This window comes from Leptosomus discolor, chromosome 21 (genome assembly GCF_034619465.1).
Source record: "Leptosomus discolor isolate bLepDis1 chromosome 21, bLepDis1.hap2, whole genome shotgun sequence".
Lineage (NCBI taxonomy): Eukaryota > Metazoa > Chordata > Aves > Leptosomiformes > Leptosomidae > Leptosomus > Leptosomus discolor.
The window spans coordinates 2,410,488-2,425,227 of record NC_141411.1 but is presented as its reverse complement, the minus strand read 5'-3'; the positions used below and the strand labels follow the sequence as shown (position 1 = coordinate 2,425,227).

At 58.1% G+C, this 14,740-nt stretch overlaps 1 protein-coding gene across 2 annotated transcripts; it reads left to right on the top strand.

The window, feature by feature from the left end:
• The first annotated feature begins 1,762 nt into the window (after positions 1-1,762).
• On the top strand, positions 1,763-14,740 carry IKBKE (inhibitor of nuclear factor kappa B kinase subunit epsilon). 2 transcript variants are annotated; one of them, XM_086476411.1, is made up of 20 exons: positions 1,763-1,849; positions 2,647-2,787; positions 3,174-3,303; positions 3,732-3,913; positions 4,225-4,385; positions 4,886-4,996; positions 5,312-5,491; positions 5,791-5,993; positions 6,385-6,449; positions 6,531-6,622; positions 7,311-7,412; positions 8,708-8,783; positions 8,864-8,976; positions 9,264-9,340; positions 9,593-9,632; positions 10,498-10,599; positions 12,610-12,706; positions 13,291-13,385; positions 13,687-13,758; positions 14,514-14,740. In XM_086476411.1, the coding sequence occupies exons 1-20, from the start codon at positions 1,763-1,765 to the stop codon at positions 14,545-14,547; spliced, it is 2,160 nt and encodes a 719-aa protein (XP_086332537.1). In that variant the 3' UTR covers positions 14,548-14,740. The 2 variants fall into 2 exon arrangements, with proteins under 2 accessions (XP_086332537.1, XP_086332536.1); XM_086476410.1 differs by having other exon boundaries at positions 8,864-8,997; positions 9,228-9,340.

Genomic DNA, 14,740 nt, shown 5'->3' with positions numbered 1-14,740 from the left:
GGCGTGGGAGCCTCCGAGCCAGAAAGCGAGCAAGGAGCATGAGCGGGGCCCCGCTCTGCCCTGGGCAGGCAGCAGGGGTGTGCCTAAATCCCCCATTCCACCCTGCCCTGCATCCTCCATCCCACCCTGCCCTAAATCCCCCATCCCACCCTGCATCCCGCATCCCATCCCGCATCCCACCCTCCATCCTGCATCCCACCCTCCATCCCACATCCCACCCTGCCCTGCATTCCCCATCCCACCCTTCACCCCGCCTGCCAGCCCCAGCCTCACGCTGCAAACCCCTGCCTGCTCTCCCTGACGCCTCTCGCCCTGCCGGGGCTGGGTGCCAAGGATTTGGGGCTGGTTCTGGTCCCCCTTGGGGCCATCCCGCGGAGGCACTGCTGTAGCCCCAGGTGTGGTTCGCGCTGGGGCTGTGCTGTGGCCCTGCCACGAGCATCGTGGGGTGCTGCCCGCTGACAGCGTGGGACAGACAGCGGCCGGGTTCACGTGGGGAACAGCAATGCCCAGCCCCGACGCAGCCGCCTTCGCTCTTTCTCGCTCAGATGAGACGTCCTTGACCTCCCAGACCGATCGGAATCACTGCGTGCGTCCCCGTGAGAGCGATGCCGGCCGCCGGCTCGGGAGCAGCCGTGGCTGGAGCCGGGGAATGCCCCACCATCTCCCCTCTGCCCTTCGCTCAGCTCTGAAACCCTCGGGAAGCGTTGGCAAACGCCGGGGCCCGGCTGGATCCGTTGCTTCACACGCGTGGGGGATGGGTTTGCGGCAGGGGAAGGAGCGGGGCCGTTTGCTCTGTTTGCACCTGCTTCCCCCCTCCTTTTTCTGCGCTTTATTATAAGCAGTTTTACCTGCTCCAGAGCTGCCCTGGGGATGGGGAGCTGCGGCCGTGCAGGAGCCATCCCTGCAGCTGGATGCGGGAAGCCTCTGGGACCTCTGCACAGCAGCTCTCGGAGATGGATGGCTTGGGTTAAACCCCCCCGGCCCTGGCACGGCTTGCGAGCACCCGTCCGGAGCAGGACAGTGGCAGCAGCTCATGGCAAACCCATCCCGATGCCGTGTCCCATGCCAGGGGCAGCTGGGGCCAAGCACTGACCCCACATCCCGCGGGTGCCCGGCACGGCTTAACGAAGGCTGGACACAGCCCCGGGAGGCAAATCCTGACCTGACTCTGCTCCCCATCTCCCCGCCCCAGGCAGGGCTGTGCGCTGGCCGGTGCTCAGCACCGTTTGCTCTTACCAGCGTCCATCCCGGCCCTGGAGCGGCTGCGGAGCCCAGCGCGCCTGGGGATGGCTGCAACTCTGGGAATTTTTTTCTCGAGCAGGAAGCTGAAGCATTTCCTCCTCCAGCCGCAGCTGATGCTTGCAGAGCGGGTTTTGCAATCCCGTAGGTTTCTGTTCTCGGGGCGGGGAGGTGCCTCTCGCCACCTTACAGCTCGGCGTTTGTTTGCTCCTATTTTGTCGCATCTGTCACCGTTCCGCTGCCAGCCCCGACAGGTCCCGGCGACAGGGTGGGGTGTTTTTTTTGGCAGCGCCAACAGCTCCGTCCATGCGCAGCCCTTCGTGTGGTGCTGCCCGCTCGGCGCCGGCGAGGTAGGAGGCTGGCGGCCGCCTGCCAAGGGGGTCTGTCCTGCGGCCGGCTCTTTTCCCACCCATCGCCAGGCGAGGACGGACAAACGCCGGGGTTTGGCGGTGGGGCTGGTGGTGGCCAGCGGCCCCTGGGGTGACCCGTGTGCTTTCCCCACCCCGCAGCGGCGCTGCTGGAGATGCAGAGCACCCCAAACTACCTCTGGAGCACCGAGGACCTCCTGGGCCAGGGCGCCACGGCCTCCGTCTACAAAGCTCGCAACAAGGTGAGTGGGGGGCAGTGGGGCAGGGGGGCGGCCACCTCAAAACCACGATGCCCCCGTGCCGCCCCAGCCTTCCTGCCCCACAGCGCAGGGATGTCCACGTTCCCCTCTGCTCACCCTCCCGGGAGCTGCTGTCAGCAGTGTTGGGGGTTGCTTTGGCTTTTATTTTCATTTTTCGTTGGGCTCCTTCATCCCTGGCACTGGCTCAGGTCTGGGGGACGAGGGCAGCTTTCGGGGCACTGGCACCCGGGTCCCGCTCGCCGGCTGCCGGCGCTCCCATCCATCGCGGGGCGGGGGGGAAGAGGCTGTTTTTGGGGGAATGCCCAGGGGATTTTGAAAACCCCGTCCTTGGGGATTTGCATATTTCATGCAAACACTTGCCAGGGTTGGAACAGAGACTCTCCGCCTCGCCAGCCTTTGAAGTTTATTGAGCAAGCTGTCTCTGCACGGCGCGGGGCAGGAGAGGCGGCTTCCAGGATGGTTTGGAAACAGCCCCGTCCCGCAGCGAGCAGGCGGGGAGCTGCCAGCCTCAGCCCTAGCTATAAACTTTTAATGAAGCTGAATAAACACGCTGCCGTGCAGCACGTGGGCTGCGGGGACAGGAAGCAAAGGGAGGTGAATAACAGCGCTTCGCTTTCGCAGTGGAGAAAACAAAGGCTGTGGGACGCCTGTTCAGAAAACACGTTCCACTGTCAGCGTAGTTTGGATCCCGAGCGGGATGCAGGAGCAGTGGCGGAGCTGCTTAGGAGGCGGATGGCGTCACCTCCCGTTTCCTCTTTCTCTTTTTCCTCTTTTCCCAGAAATCAGGGGAGCTGGTTGCTGTGAAGGTCTTTAACAATGCCAGCTACCTCCGGCCCCAGGAGGTCCAGATGAGAGAGTTCGAGATGCTGAGGAAGCTGAACCATAAAAACATTGTCAAATTATTTGCCGTGGAGGAGACGGTAAGCGGGGCCCCAGCTCGGAAACCCGCCGTGCCGACTGGGCCAGTGACACGGGGGAGCTGGTCTGAGCTGCGGGAGGGGAGCTGTGGTCCCAGGCTGCCTTCTCCTCCCTCCAGCTCCACACCAAGCCTCAGCCCAGCGCTTCAGCACTGGGGGCACTGGTAGCACTGGGCTGGAGCACGGACGTGATCTGCTGTTGTCCCCTGGCCAGGCACATGGCACAGCGGGGACGTTGTCCCACACCATTTCGTCTGAGCAGGAGAAACCCAGGGACCCACCAACAAAGGGAGGGGACCTGGTCCTGCCTGGGCGGGGGGGGGGGGGGTGACAGGCCACCGGTTGGGACACTGGGCTGCCTGAGCCCTCACGGCTGCTCCCTGCCGCAGGGCAGCAGCAAGCAGAAGGTGCTGGTGATGGAGTACTGCTCGAGCGGCAGCTTGCTGAACGTGCTGGAAGACCCAGCGAACGCCTTTGGCTTGGCCGAGTCCGAGTTCCTCATCGTGCTGCAGTGCGTGGGTGAGTGCGGGGGTCCCTGCGCCCCCAGCCCGGGACGGGCAGCTGCGGGCTGGGGACCTCGGGGTGCTGGTGGGACCCTGCAGGACATCAGCCCTGGGCTACGGACGTGAGGGCTGAGCTTCAGAAATTGGACCTCCCAACAGGGTGGGTTTGTGAGCTCTGCGTTCAGGGGAAGCCTGGGGGTTTCTCCATGAGGCTCCGGGAAGGCGCTGTGGGATCAGGCTGTGCCCCATGGTGGGGCAGGACGAGGGCAGGGCCCTACCGTGTGCTCGCTCATCCTCTCTGTTCCCCCAGTCACGCTGGTCCCTATTTAAGTGCAACCAGCCCTGGGGCTTGACCCCTCTCCAGCCCTTCTCGTGTCCGAAGAAAACCGGCCGGAGCAGAGCTCCAGCCCCAGGCGCCAACGCTGCGTCCCCCCTTGTGCCCAGTGGCAGGGATGAACCACCTCCGCGAGAACGGCGTTGTCCACAGAGACATCAAACCCGGGAACATCATGCGGCTGATGGGGGAGGACGGGCAGAGCATCTACAAGCTGACGGATTTTGGAGCCGCCCGAGAGCTGGATGATGACGAAAAGTTTGTGTCTCTCTACGGGACGGAGGAATACCTCGTGAGTACAGCGCCTCGCCAGCCTGGTGGCCCATGGGGGTGCTGGGGGAAGCTGGTCCCCATCTCTCCATCCAACAGCTGGGCAACTTGTAGAGAGACGCAGTGACCTGGAGAGCCCAATCTCAAAGGGGCCACGTTTTTTGAAGCGAGGGGGCTCAGCACTTTTGCTGTAGAGTTACAGGGGACGTTTTGTTCGGAGGACCCAGCAGCAGAAGAGGCCAAAGCGAGCCGTGGGTTCTCCATCCCAGCGCCCAGGGCTTGATGCCGGCTGCAGACCCGCTGGCAGCGCTGCTCTCTGCTTCATCCCTGCAGCACCCGGACATGTACGAGCGCGCGGTCCTGCGCAAGCCGCAGCAGAAGGCGTACGGCGTCACCGTCGACCTCTGGAGCATCGGTGTCACCTTCTACCACGCCGCCACCGGCAGCCTCCCCTTCGTCCCCTTCGGGGGACCTCGCAGGAACAAGGAGACCATGTAGGTACCGCATCCAGCTGGGAGGGCTGGGTGCTGCTGCGTGGGGAAGGTGGGACCGTGGCTGGTGGCCCTGGGGGCTGCAGGACAACCTGGCTTTGGCTTCGTGCGTGCCAGCAGCACCGTGCGACTGTGTGCTGTAGTTTACTGCTCGTTCCATCCCATATAGCCTAGAAAGCCCTGGAGTGCAGCCCATGGAGCGGGGGTGTGTGTGTGCGGTGTGGTAAAGGATCTGCGCCCCATTTTGTCTGAACTCAAAATGCATTTTCCTGACTTTGTGGCTAAACAGCTGGAGGAGGAGGCAGGGTTAATGTTTTCTTGAAAGCTCTTGACTCTTCCTTGAAGTATTTTCCCCTCTGTGTTTTTTTTTTCTTTCTGTGAATCGTGTTTTTCCCAGCCCATCCATGCTCTGCCCTTTCTTTTCTTTGCTGAACGCGAGGGGCGTAGTGCCCAAACGGGGGTCGCTTGGCTCGTTTCAGCTGCAAGCAATTTCCTTTCAACAGGTACAAAATTACCACCGAGAAGCCTCCCGGGGCCATCACAGGGGTCCAGAGGCAGGAGAACGGGAGCATCGAGTGGGGCTACGAGCTGCCCGTCACCTGCCGGCTCTCCGCGTGAGTGTCCCTTGCTCGGCTCCGCCGTGGGGCTCGTGTCCTGGCAGCACGGCTGGAGGGGGCGTCCCGCCTCGGGACAGCCCGGGAAGTTTTAACGAGGCAGATGAGCTTTTCATCTGCAGATGTCACAGCTCCCAGACCAGGTCTTTGCTTTACAGCTGGGAAAAGGGGGTGCAAGACAGGGCAGCGGCTCCGTCGGTACGGGAGCGCAGCCGCAGGAGAGGGGCTTCACCGCTCCCCGGCCCCACAGGTCGCTGCATTTCTGGCTCAGGGTTGGGCCAGCCTGTGCAAATATCTCTTCTGCTGCCGCTGCAGGGGGCTGAAGGACCAGCTGATACCCATTTTGGCTAACATCCTGGAGGCGGATCAGGAGAAATGCTGGGGATTTGACCAGTTTTTTGCAGAAACCAATGACATTTTGCACAGAATCGTGGTCGACGTCTTCTCCCTGCAGCAGGCTTCCTTGCATCGCATCTACATCCACTCCTACAACACGTAAGGATGCCAAGGCTTTCCTAAAAGGGAATTTGGGAACCGAGCTCAGGAGCCTCAGCCCCTGGTTTCAGTAGGTGAACCAGTAAAGCAAACCTGCCTTTGCTGGGGAGTGCACTAACTGGGAGCTGTTGGCTCCTGGCGTGGCACACGGAGAGCCCCAGGGAGGTTGTCCGAAGGGCTCTGCTGGCCTCGTGGGATATTTTGCTATGAGAAGAGGGCAGCAGGCTGTTAAAATGATCGAAATCTGAGTGCTCACCCCATAGCTTACTGACCATCCTTGCATTTATTCTTCATTTCAGTACCACCAAGTTTTTAGATGCTGTCTTCAAACAAACCAATATAGTCCCTCACCATCAAGAATATTTTTTTGAAGGCCATCTGTATGAGCTGGATCCTAATCTACAAGCTCATAATTTCTGCAAAACCACAGAGCACAACCCTCTGACCTTGCTGAGCACCGCTGAGCATCCAGAAGACGTGGTAGGAGTGAGATACAGAGACCGTGAGTACCATTGGCTTGGAGACGCGTCACGGCGTGCTGGGTGGGTGCCACAAGAGAGATTTCCTTAAATGATCACCCTAACAGACTCCAATGCACAGCAGGAGGTGGAGGGGTTACGATGCTGGAGCAGGATTAGGAGGTTTCAAGGTCAATTTTCACCTGCCATGGGCCACCAGCCACATTGGGCTTTGCAGGAGACTTGTGTTTGTCCGTGATTCCAAAATATCTTGGAGGGCTGCACTCAGTGTCACAGCTGCTCCTGTGCCTGAAACCCTGAGCAGCTGCGGGGTTTTCTTTGGTGGGTGTGAGACACCCCTGTGGGTCTGCAGCCTCAGCTCGGGGGCTCCGGGCTCACTCCCCAAAGCACCGTGACCGCTGTTTGTCATTCCAGCGGCGCTGGAGTTTCCAAAATTTGTCCCCAAGGTGGACGTGGTGGCCGACTGCAGTGCAGCCAAGGTAGGTGGGGGTGTCCACGCAGCCCCGGGGAGCCCCCCTGCCGCGGAGGTGCAGCCACCAGCAACGCCCTTTGCTTTGCAGAGCGCGGTGGGTGCCGGGCACCAGACGCTGCGCATCGCCCAGGCCCTGCGGCGCTGCCGGGAGCTGCTGGCGAGGGGTCTCCACTGGGTGATGTGAGTGCCGGGGCCACCGCGGTCACGGGCAGTGTGGGGGTGACCTGTCCCTTCCCAGCACCGAGAGATTGGCGTGTCAAGAGTTAAACCGCTCGGGGTTTTCCAGCTTCTTCCAGACAGCGCAGGACCGCTGGGTCTGGTGGGATGTGGTCATGGGGTACTGGGAGGGAGCGCAGCGCGATGGCCAGCGTGTCCCCAGTACAGGGGACACGTGTGCCAGGCTGCGGGGGGGCTGGACCCATAGGAAAATACCACTCCACGTTGTGAGGATGCTCCTGTCCCCGTTTGTAACTTCTGAGTCACTTTTTTCAGTTTAGGAGATGCTGAGGAAAAAGCATTACTATTATTATTATTAATAATAATAATAACAACAACAACAACAATAATAATAACAATAACAATAATAATAATAATAATAATATCATCATTGTGCATTTTCACTGTCCTACCCCTTTCTTTCGGGGCAGCAGCTTCTCGTGCAGTGGCAGGACAATGCCCAGCGGGTCAGAGCCCCCATGCCCGGGAGCTGCACCCAGTGTTACGTGCATCCAGCCCCTCATTTTCTCTCGAGCAGCCAGAGAGGAGCCACCAGCTCCATCCTATCACCCCACCGTGCACAGCAGACGCAGGGATGGAGGTGGGGCTGGCGGGGAGCACGTGTTGGATGAGCGATTGTCTCTCTTGGCAGTGGGAACCTGAAAACGGAGTGCTTGAGGATTTTGGAGCAGAGGAGAGGGGCTCTTTCGGTGCTCGCCTGCCTGCAGCTGACTGAGGTGAAGACCTGCGTGCTGTAAGTGTGGCTTTGCAGCCGCGGGGATGCAGGGATTGGGCTGCCTTGAGGCTGCTGCAGATAAGATACTGGACTCTCAAAGGTGCCTGAGTAATCAGAAATAAGTAAAATTCCAGGAATGAGCTGGTAGCTGGAAGGTAAGAGGTGTTTTCAGTGTAAGTGGAGGCTGCTGGAAATGAGCTACTCTGGCTGTTTCTTCCTCTTTGCTGCAGTTTTTAATGATCAGTCCCTGGTTTCACACAAGCTCAGAATTCGTCCTTGCTCCCTGGCTCCTGCTCCAGGGTTTTCAGACCGTTACAGCCCGCGAACCGCAGAGTAAGGGCCAGAAGGAGACAGAGCTGCTGCTGCCAGCTCGTGGGAAAGGGAAAAGAGCCACTGCTGCCAGCAGAGTTAAAATAACGGGCAGGGTGGCACCGGCTGCCAGGTCCTCTCTGGGGTCTGGCCACCATCGCCGGCCCCGCTCCCTGCAAACAGCCTTGGAGAGCCGAGGGCGGCCGGCAGCCCGTCCTGCTGCGCTCCCGGCACCCCGCCCGACCCCACCGCCCGTGAGGAGATCCCTCTTGTTGCCGTTCAAGAGGCTCCACTAACGGAGCAGTCGTCGGAGGCTGAATTACAGAGAAACCCTGGGCTGTCCTCGACAGAACCGATGTGCCCGTTCCCACCCGCTCTGCCCCGGGGAAAGCTGAACCATTTTATCTAAAGTAACCCACGGTTATTTCGCTCTTCTGTTTTGTTGTTGTGGTAGTGGAAACTTCGGTGCTGCTGGGTTGCTATTCTTTTATTCTTTTCAGTTTAGCAAGTCTCTTGATTTCCATTTCATCCAAAAAGCTAGGGACACGTGGTTCCCATTGACTTTAGCCGGATTAGCGCGGGGCTGCAGTGCCAAGAGCACTAATGCTGCAGCTGGATGCTGCCGGCTGATCCATCCCTTCCAACACCGTCTGGCTCAGGAGCGGTGCTGCTGACTGAGCCAGCGGGCGCCGCTCAGCGCTGCACCCTCCTGCCAGCTGCAGGGAGGCAGCAAACATCTGAGCTGGCAGAAAGGCGGCGGATGCGAAGCTGACAATTTTGGAACAGATCGGGCACAACAGGGCGAGTTCTTACCGGATCAGCGCTTTGCCTCTTGTGGCTCAGCTCGGGCTCCCTGAACGCAGAGTTATTGCCCAAGCAAACCACCGCCCGGCTCCCCCCGGGGGGCTCTGACGCTGCCTCCACCGTGGGATGGATTTTCTGTGCCCAGGCTGCCTCTGCCTTATATTCTGCTTAAGGAATATTAAATTTCCGACTTTCTTCAGGTACGAGGCCGTTCCTGCAGGCAGCGGGGTGCCGGCTCTGAAGGAGGTGGCCGTGGTGAAGACAAGGCTACAGAGGGTGAGCCCCCGCCGGCGGCTCCGTGCGGGGCTGGGGAGCACTGGGAGCAGCCGGCCCCGACCTCTCCTCCTCCTCCGCAGGTCTCTGAGGAGCTCTCCCAGTGCTCCCGCAACATCTTTGACTTCCAAGGGGCGCTGGACGGCATTTTGTCTGAACTGGTGAAGCACCGGCAGCAAGTGCATGAAGACAAGAGGTTCGTAGCGCCGGCTTCGCCGACGTCCCCGCCGGCGCTTTGCTGGTCTCAGCTCGGCTGAGCGGACGTCGCTGCAGCCGGGCACAGCCCCGCGCTGCAAACAGCTCTTAGCAGCCCCGTGCACGCCCGTGTCGCGTTGTGTGACACCCCTACGGACGGGCACGGGCAGCGGCAGGGTCCCCAGGGTACAGCGTGGCTGGGTTTCACCCCCAAAGTGCTAATGTCACCCCACCCTCGTACCCTTCCTCTTGCGGGGCCTCACGCCTCCTTCCCTGTCCTGATTTCAGCATCCGGCAGATCGAGTGCTGCCTGGAGAAGATGCAGCTGATCTACAGGCAGTTCAAGAAGGCCAGGACGTGTCTGCGTAAGTGACGGGGACTGTGACCCCCGGGGGCACGAGGCGTGGGGCTACAGCAGGAACGTCCCTGCACCGGTCCAGTGCAAAAAGGAGTTATTTCAGTTTGCCGGATTTAGCAATTATTGCTGTGCCCTGGCAGCAGTCCCAGGGGCTGCAGCCCTGAAAAGCCCTTTGAGTGATCTCTGTGTGTTGTGAAATTGCCCGTTTATTGGGTTATGAACAGGAAAACGTGTGGTGACCAGTGTCTCTCCTCCCCAGGGCTGGGCTACAATGAGGAACAAATACACAAGCTGGATAAGTAAGTCCCAACCCTCTCTCCTTTCTAGGACCTGCCCCGTGCTGCGGCCAGGCAGGTGTTTGGTGTTTCTGATTGAATCCTAAGGGGATGTAAAATGTTCCTGGGTCACTAACGTTGAGGGAGGGCACCCAGAAGCGGTTTCTGCGATGGTTCATCGATGCAGGACCTTTCACAGCAAAGTTTTCGAGCTACAAGCTGTTTGAGATGTGAGAAAACCTCCACAGACCTGGGGACAGGGAGTCGCTGTTGGGCCAAATCCCCACGTTGGACTGCGGGGACAAGCACATTTCAGGCTGTTGCTCACACAGTGCTTTGGTTTTGGCCATTTATTTACTGAGATGCTGATTTAGGAAGTGTCCACGCTTTCGTACTTGCTTAACTTTCAGTGGGAGTAAAGTGTCTGATGGCTTTTGTACCTTTAAAAACCCTCCTTTCAGTTCCCATTGAAACCAGGGGAACTTAACATGGGCAAGAAATCAAATGCGCTCTTCAATATATAGCAGGGATGGCGAAATTTAACAGGCAGCTCCTTCATCTTAATTAATCTTCAGTCCAACCTTGGACATCTGCCTTAAACTCCAAGGCAAAGGCTTCTCAGAAGTGCCCCAGGGGTGGGGATGGCAGCCCAGCCGGGTGTCCCCACCTGGGTCCCCCTGGCTCCCGAAACCTCCCTCTCCATCATAATTGGGTTTTGTTTCCTCTACAATACTGATGTAAAATTCATCACTGAGCAGCCAGTCCCTCTTGCTCCATTCGGGAGCCAGATTTAGGTCTCCTGCCATGTAAACCGTGATGTTCGTTGTCATACATTCAAGGAAATGAGTGTTTCTCTCTTTTTTTTTTTTTCTTTTTAATCTGCTTTTAGGGTGAATTTAGGGCATCTGGCCAGGAAGGTTCTGCTGATTTTCCAGGACGACTGTGTCCAGCGGTACCAGGAGGCTCTGGCCCTCCACGGCAGCAGGATGAGGTACCAGCCCCTGCCCTGCCCTCTCCAGGGGTCTCGGGGCTCTGGCTTTCGGGCCCTGATGGGGATGGGAGAGGGGACTTTCCAGTAACCCACCAACGACCAGGGCTTCCGAATGCTCTCTGCTGTTGATCGAGCGTTGGGCTGAGGACGGAGATGCTGTTGTTGGCAACTGCTGCTGAGGGACTCATAAATAAGTCCTTAAAGCGGCAGCTCTGGGTGATGGCTAGAAATCCTGCTGTGGATGCTGGGTCTTACCCCACGACATGTATTTCTGCCCTGTTGTTTGAAGATTTGGGTTTTTTTTTTTAAAAAAAAAAAGTGCCTCCTAAACTTGCAGCTTGGGTTCAGGCGGCTGGTTTCCTCGCTCTCTGTCAGGGAGAGCTTATTTTATCAGGACAAAATCGCTATTGAGACAAAGAGATCTGCTTATTAGGAATGATTTTCTGTTAAATGGCCGTTGGGGAATAATGCAAAGAGCAAATTACGCTGCAGTGATTGAGCACAATCCACTGCCTATCACAGCAGCAAAGAGCAGGGGCGAGGGGGAGGCAGTTAGGGGAAGAGGATGTTGCCGAAATTGGATTTTTATTGCAAGGTTGCTTTTAGAGAGGAGCATCCACTCCCCTGGGCTGCCAGCGGGGGGGGGGAAGGATTTTCAATAACACGTTAGAATTAAACCCGGCTTTTGACCTGGTCCCTATTTCTGATGTGGAGTAGCCCTACACAGGATTTACTAGGGGGAGGATTTGGGGGCTAGAAATTTGTCTCAGGTGTTCAGGAATGCCCCAGGAGCAGCAAGCAGTGTCTGCCTTGTCCCTGTCCCTGTCCCTGCCTTGTCCCTGTCCCTGCCTGCTCCCCTTTCCAGCTCATGCAGCCGGGGGTTTCCAATCTGCAAACCCTCGCCCACGGGCAGGTTTCACTTCGGGGACAGAAGCTGTTGCCCACAGTCGCCTCCCGCCACGTCCCACCACGGGGCAGCGAAATCTCCCCTTGGCTTCAGCGGGAATTTTGTCTCGGGGTGAGGTTCCTCTCCGGGTGTAGAGCCCCACGGAGCCCATGCAGCGCCAGAGCCCCGTCTGCACTAAAGCAGGGCTTTCACCTTTGCTCCAGGGCACAAAAAAGGTTCTTTGTGTTTTTCTGGAGTATTTTTGCGTGTTTTTCTGTCCTTAAGGAGAAGGCATCATGAGTCACAGCTGGGTATTTTTAATTTATTGTTACTTCAGTTTTAATTGTCCTGTTTTGAATTTCTTCCTGCTAGCAGCCAGGGTTTGTGGTGTGGTGGCTGTTTTTCTGGGGACTGGAGGTGGACTGTTCACCTTAAATATTCCTTCCTTTTTTTTTTTTTTTTTTTTTAAGCCAAACCAAATCTTTTTTTATACAGCTCACAGTGTGCCTGTCGGGTGCACGGCGCCTCCGCCCTGGGGCCCCTCACCCTGGCAGGAACGGGGCAGTCGGTCCTCCGAAAAACCACGGGAGGATTTACCCCCGGGCCTGGGGCAGAGCAGGGAGGGGGCACTGGTGACACCGTCCTGCCCCAGCGGCAGAGCCCACCGAGAAGCAGCCTGCTTTGGGCTTTGGTGCCAATAGTGGCGCCTGCAGAGAGGTTGGCCCCAAGGACATGCTCGAGGGGGACCTTTTCTGGCCTTCCTATGCTTCCACTGCGAAAGGAGAGCGTGCAGAAAGAAATGCCAGACCAAGGAGCCTTTTTGAGCAGATACTCCGTCCTCCACGGGACACAGAGCAGAGAGTTTGTCTCTCAAACAAGCAACGCTTGCCCTAATTAATTTGCTATTAGTGTTGTTTGGCTAACCTGCCCTACGGTGCCTATTAGCAGAGCTGCAGCCATAATTACAGTGCTGTTGTGACTCATTTGCTTTCCTTCATGATTTTAACTTCGATCCAGAAAGCTTTGCAGAAAGCTGTACAGAATTAAAACGCACAAAAAAAATATCATGATCCACTCTGCTGCCAAACATTGATTGGGAATTTTGTCGTCGTTTCTCTTTCTAGGAAAGTTTGTGAGATAAAGAAGCATCTGAAGAGGCTCAGCAACCGCATCAGCGCCTGCAGCGTGGAGACGATGGAGTGCCAGGACTCCCTGCAGAGCGTAGGTGCCTGTGCAGGGTCCTGCCCGGGGATGCTGCTGCACAGCCTCTCCCTACTTCCAGATAACGCTGCTGCTCCCCTCTCCCAGCACCCACCGGGTGCCTGAGCACGTGTGTTAAGCAAGGAAACACCGGAGTGCTTTTCAACATCTTGCTGCCGTTCTTTGTGGGTGATCCACAGTGGAGATCTTGTTTTTCCCCCACTGCGTGAGCGAGGAATGGGTAAACCTTTGGCAGTGGCACCCCTGGTCCTGAGGACTGCCTGGCACAGGGGAATCCGTACCCAATGAACAGGAATTGCAGCGGTAGAGAAAGGATGCTTCACCTCCAGCATTCACGATGGACTCCCTGACCAGCTGTGGCACAGCCGCCTGGGAGATGCCCTGGTCCTTTGGTGGTTGTAGTTTGTCCTGAAGGAGCGGGTGTGCTGGCTGTGCCTACGGAGGCGTCCTTTCCCCCGCTGGTTTGCCCCGGGGCAGGCACGCCGCACTCGCAGGGCTGCAGGGAGGGCCAGGGCACTGCAGCACCCGGGGGTCAGACCACCGCAAGGACCCCGGGGGGCTGCCAAGTCTCTCCATCTCTGCAGGCTCTGGACAGGTTTCTCCAAACAGAGAAGCAGAGTTTGGCTCCGGTTCCCCCCACGCCTTCGCCCGTCCACCTGAGCCAGGAGATGGCTTTTCGGTGAGTCTTTTGGGAGAGGGTTTTGCGGACGGCCCAGCTCCCCGGGGAGGTGCAGGAGCTCGCGCTGCCCATCCTCTGCACGAGCAACGGGGCGAGCGCTGGGGCGAGGGCTCTGTGCCTGCAGGGCTGGGACAGGCTGTGTTCAGCCTCCCACCGCCGCACACGTCGTGGCCCCGGCGGGTACGATCCTCACTCGGTGACCCGTGGGGTGTCCCTGCCAGCTCAGCCAGCCCTCAGTCAGCCCGTGGGGAGCAGGAGGCTGAGCAGCACGGGGGTAAGGGGCTGGTTGTGTCCCCGGCAGGATGCAGGAGCTCCTGGAGCAGATGAGGTCAGTAACTTGTGATCTCCAGTTCAACAACAGCATCATCGAGCGGTGAGTAAGAGCACCCAGAGACGCTGCTCCGAGCAGCGATTCCTGCCCCTGACACCAGGACGTGGCTGCGCCGCCCTGGAATGGGGTGGTGGGTCTGGGCAGGCTCCCTGGGAGTCTGTGAGTGAGCTCCGGTGCAGGGAGCTGCGCCTGGTGCCGAGCACAACCACAGCTACTCATGGGGTGGCTCGAGCATCGAGTTTACATCATGGTCTGGCAGCAGAAGAGAGTTCGTCTCTCTTGGAAGTTTAAGCATGATCTTCTGCAAATGCTATGTCATGCCTACACCCTCTTTCCAGCCTTTTTCCTGTGCTGCTCAGCAGAGTCAGCTGCTGGCTGCCACGGAGAAGGGGATGCTTTCCATTTCTGGACGAAACTCTGTGCAAAACCCAGCACCCTACTGCTGACAAACCCCCCTGGGTTTCTTCCTCTGCAACCTTTTTTGCAGATCTTCGTGCACATCAACAATATGAATATGCATATCAAAATGTCAAAAAGTTTCAGATCAGGTTTTAAAAGAAGGAAAGAAATCGGTGGTTCACCCCAGCCCTTTTTATAGGACTGGGGTGCACAGTTGCAGCATGTCCACTGTGAATAAGGGGATAAGGAAGGGTCTGGTACGCTTTCAGTACAGAGAGCCGATCCCAAGAGACACCAGAACAAGCCCAAAGATTAGTGCCCAGCTCAGTTGCAGTTTGGGACTGCATGAGCCCAGGTGACCCCTCTCTACCCTAAAGCCTTCGGTTTTGTTCCTGCAGGTTAAGCGGGGCTGCCCCCGCTCCCGGTGTTTGAGAGACGTGGTGAATTTGCGGCTGCTGAAGCAAACCGCTTTCCACAGCAGGGAACACTGACAGCACTTTGGGTCCAGAGGACGTTCGTGTTAGAGGAGCTCTACGTGTCCTACCTCTCCGCTCCAGCACTTTTGCACAGTTCACCAGCATTAGCTTTGAGTGGCTTGCAAGCCTCGAGCCTTTGAACCTTTGAC

Excerpts from the sequence above, each read along its gene's own strand:
- IKBKE (XM_086476410.1), top strand. The coding sequence starts at position 1,763 with ATGCAGAGCACCCCAAACTACCTCTGGAGCACCGAGGACCTCCTGGGC. Across the intron at positions 6,623-7,310 it reads AGGGGTCTCCACTGGGTGAT|TGGGAACCTGAAAACGGAGT; the intron begins GTGAGTGCCGGG and ends CTCTCTTGGCAG. Across the intron at positions 13,386-13,686 it reads AGCCAGGAGATGGCTTTTCG|GATGCAGGAGCTCCTGGAGC; the intron begins GTGAGTCTTTTG and ends TGTCCCCGGCAG.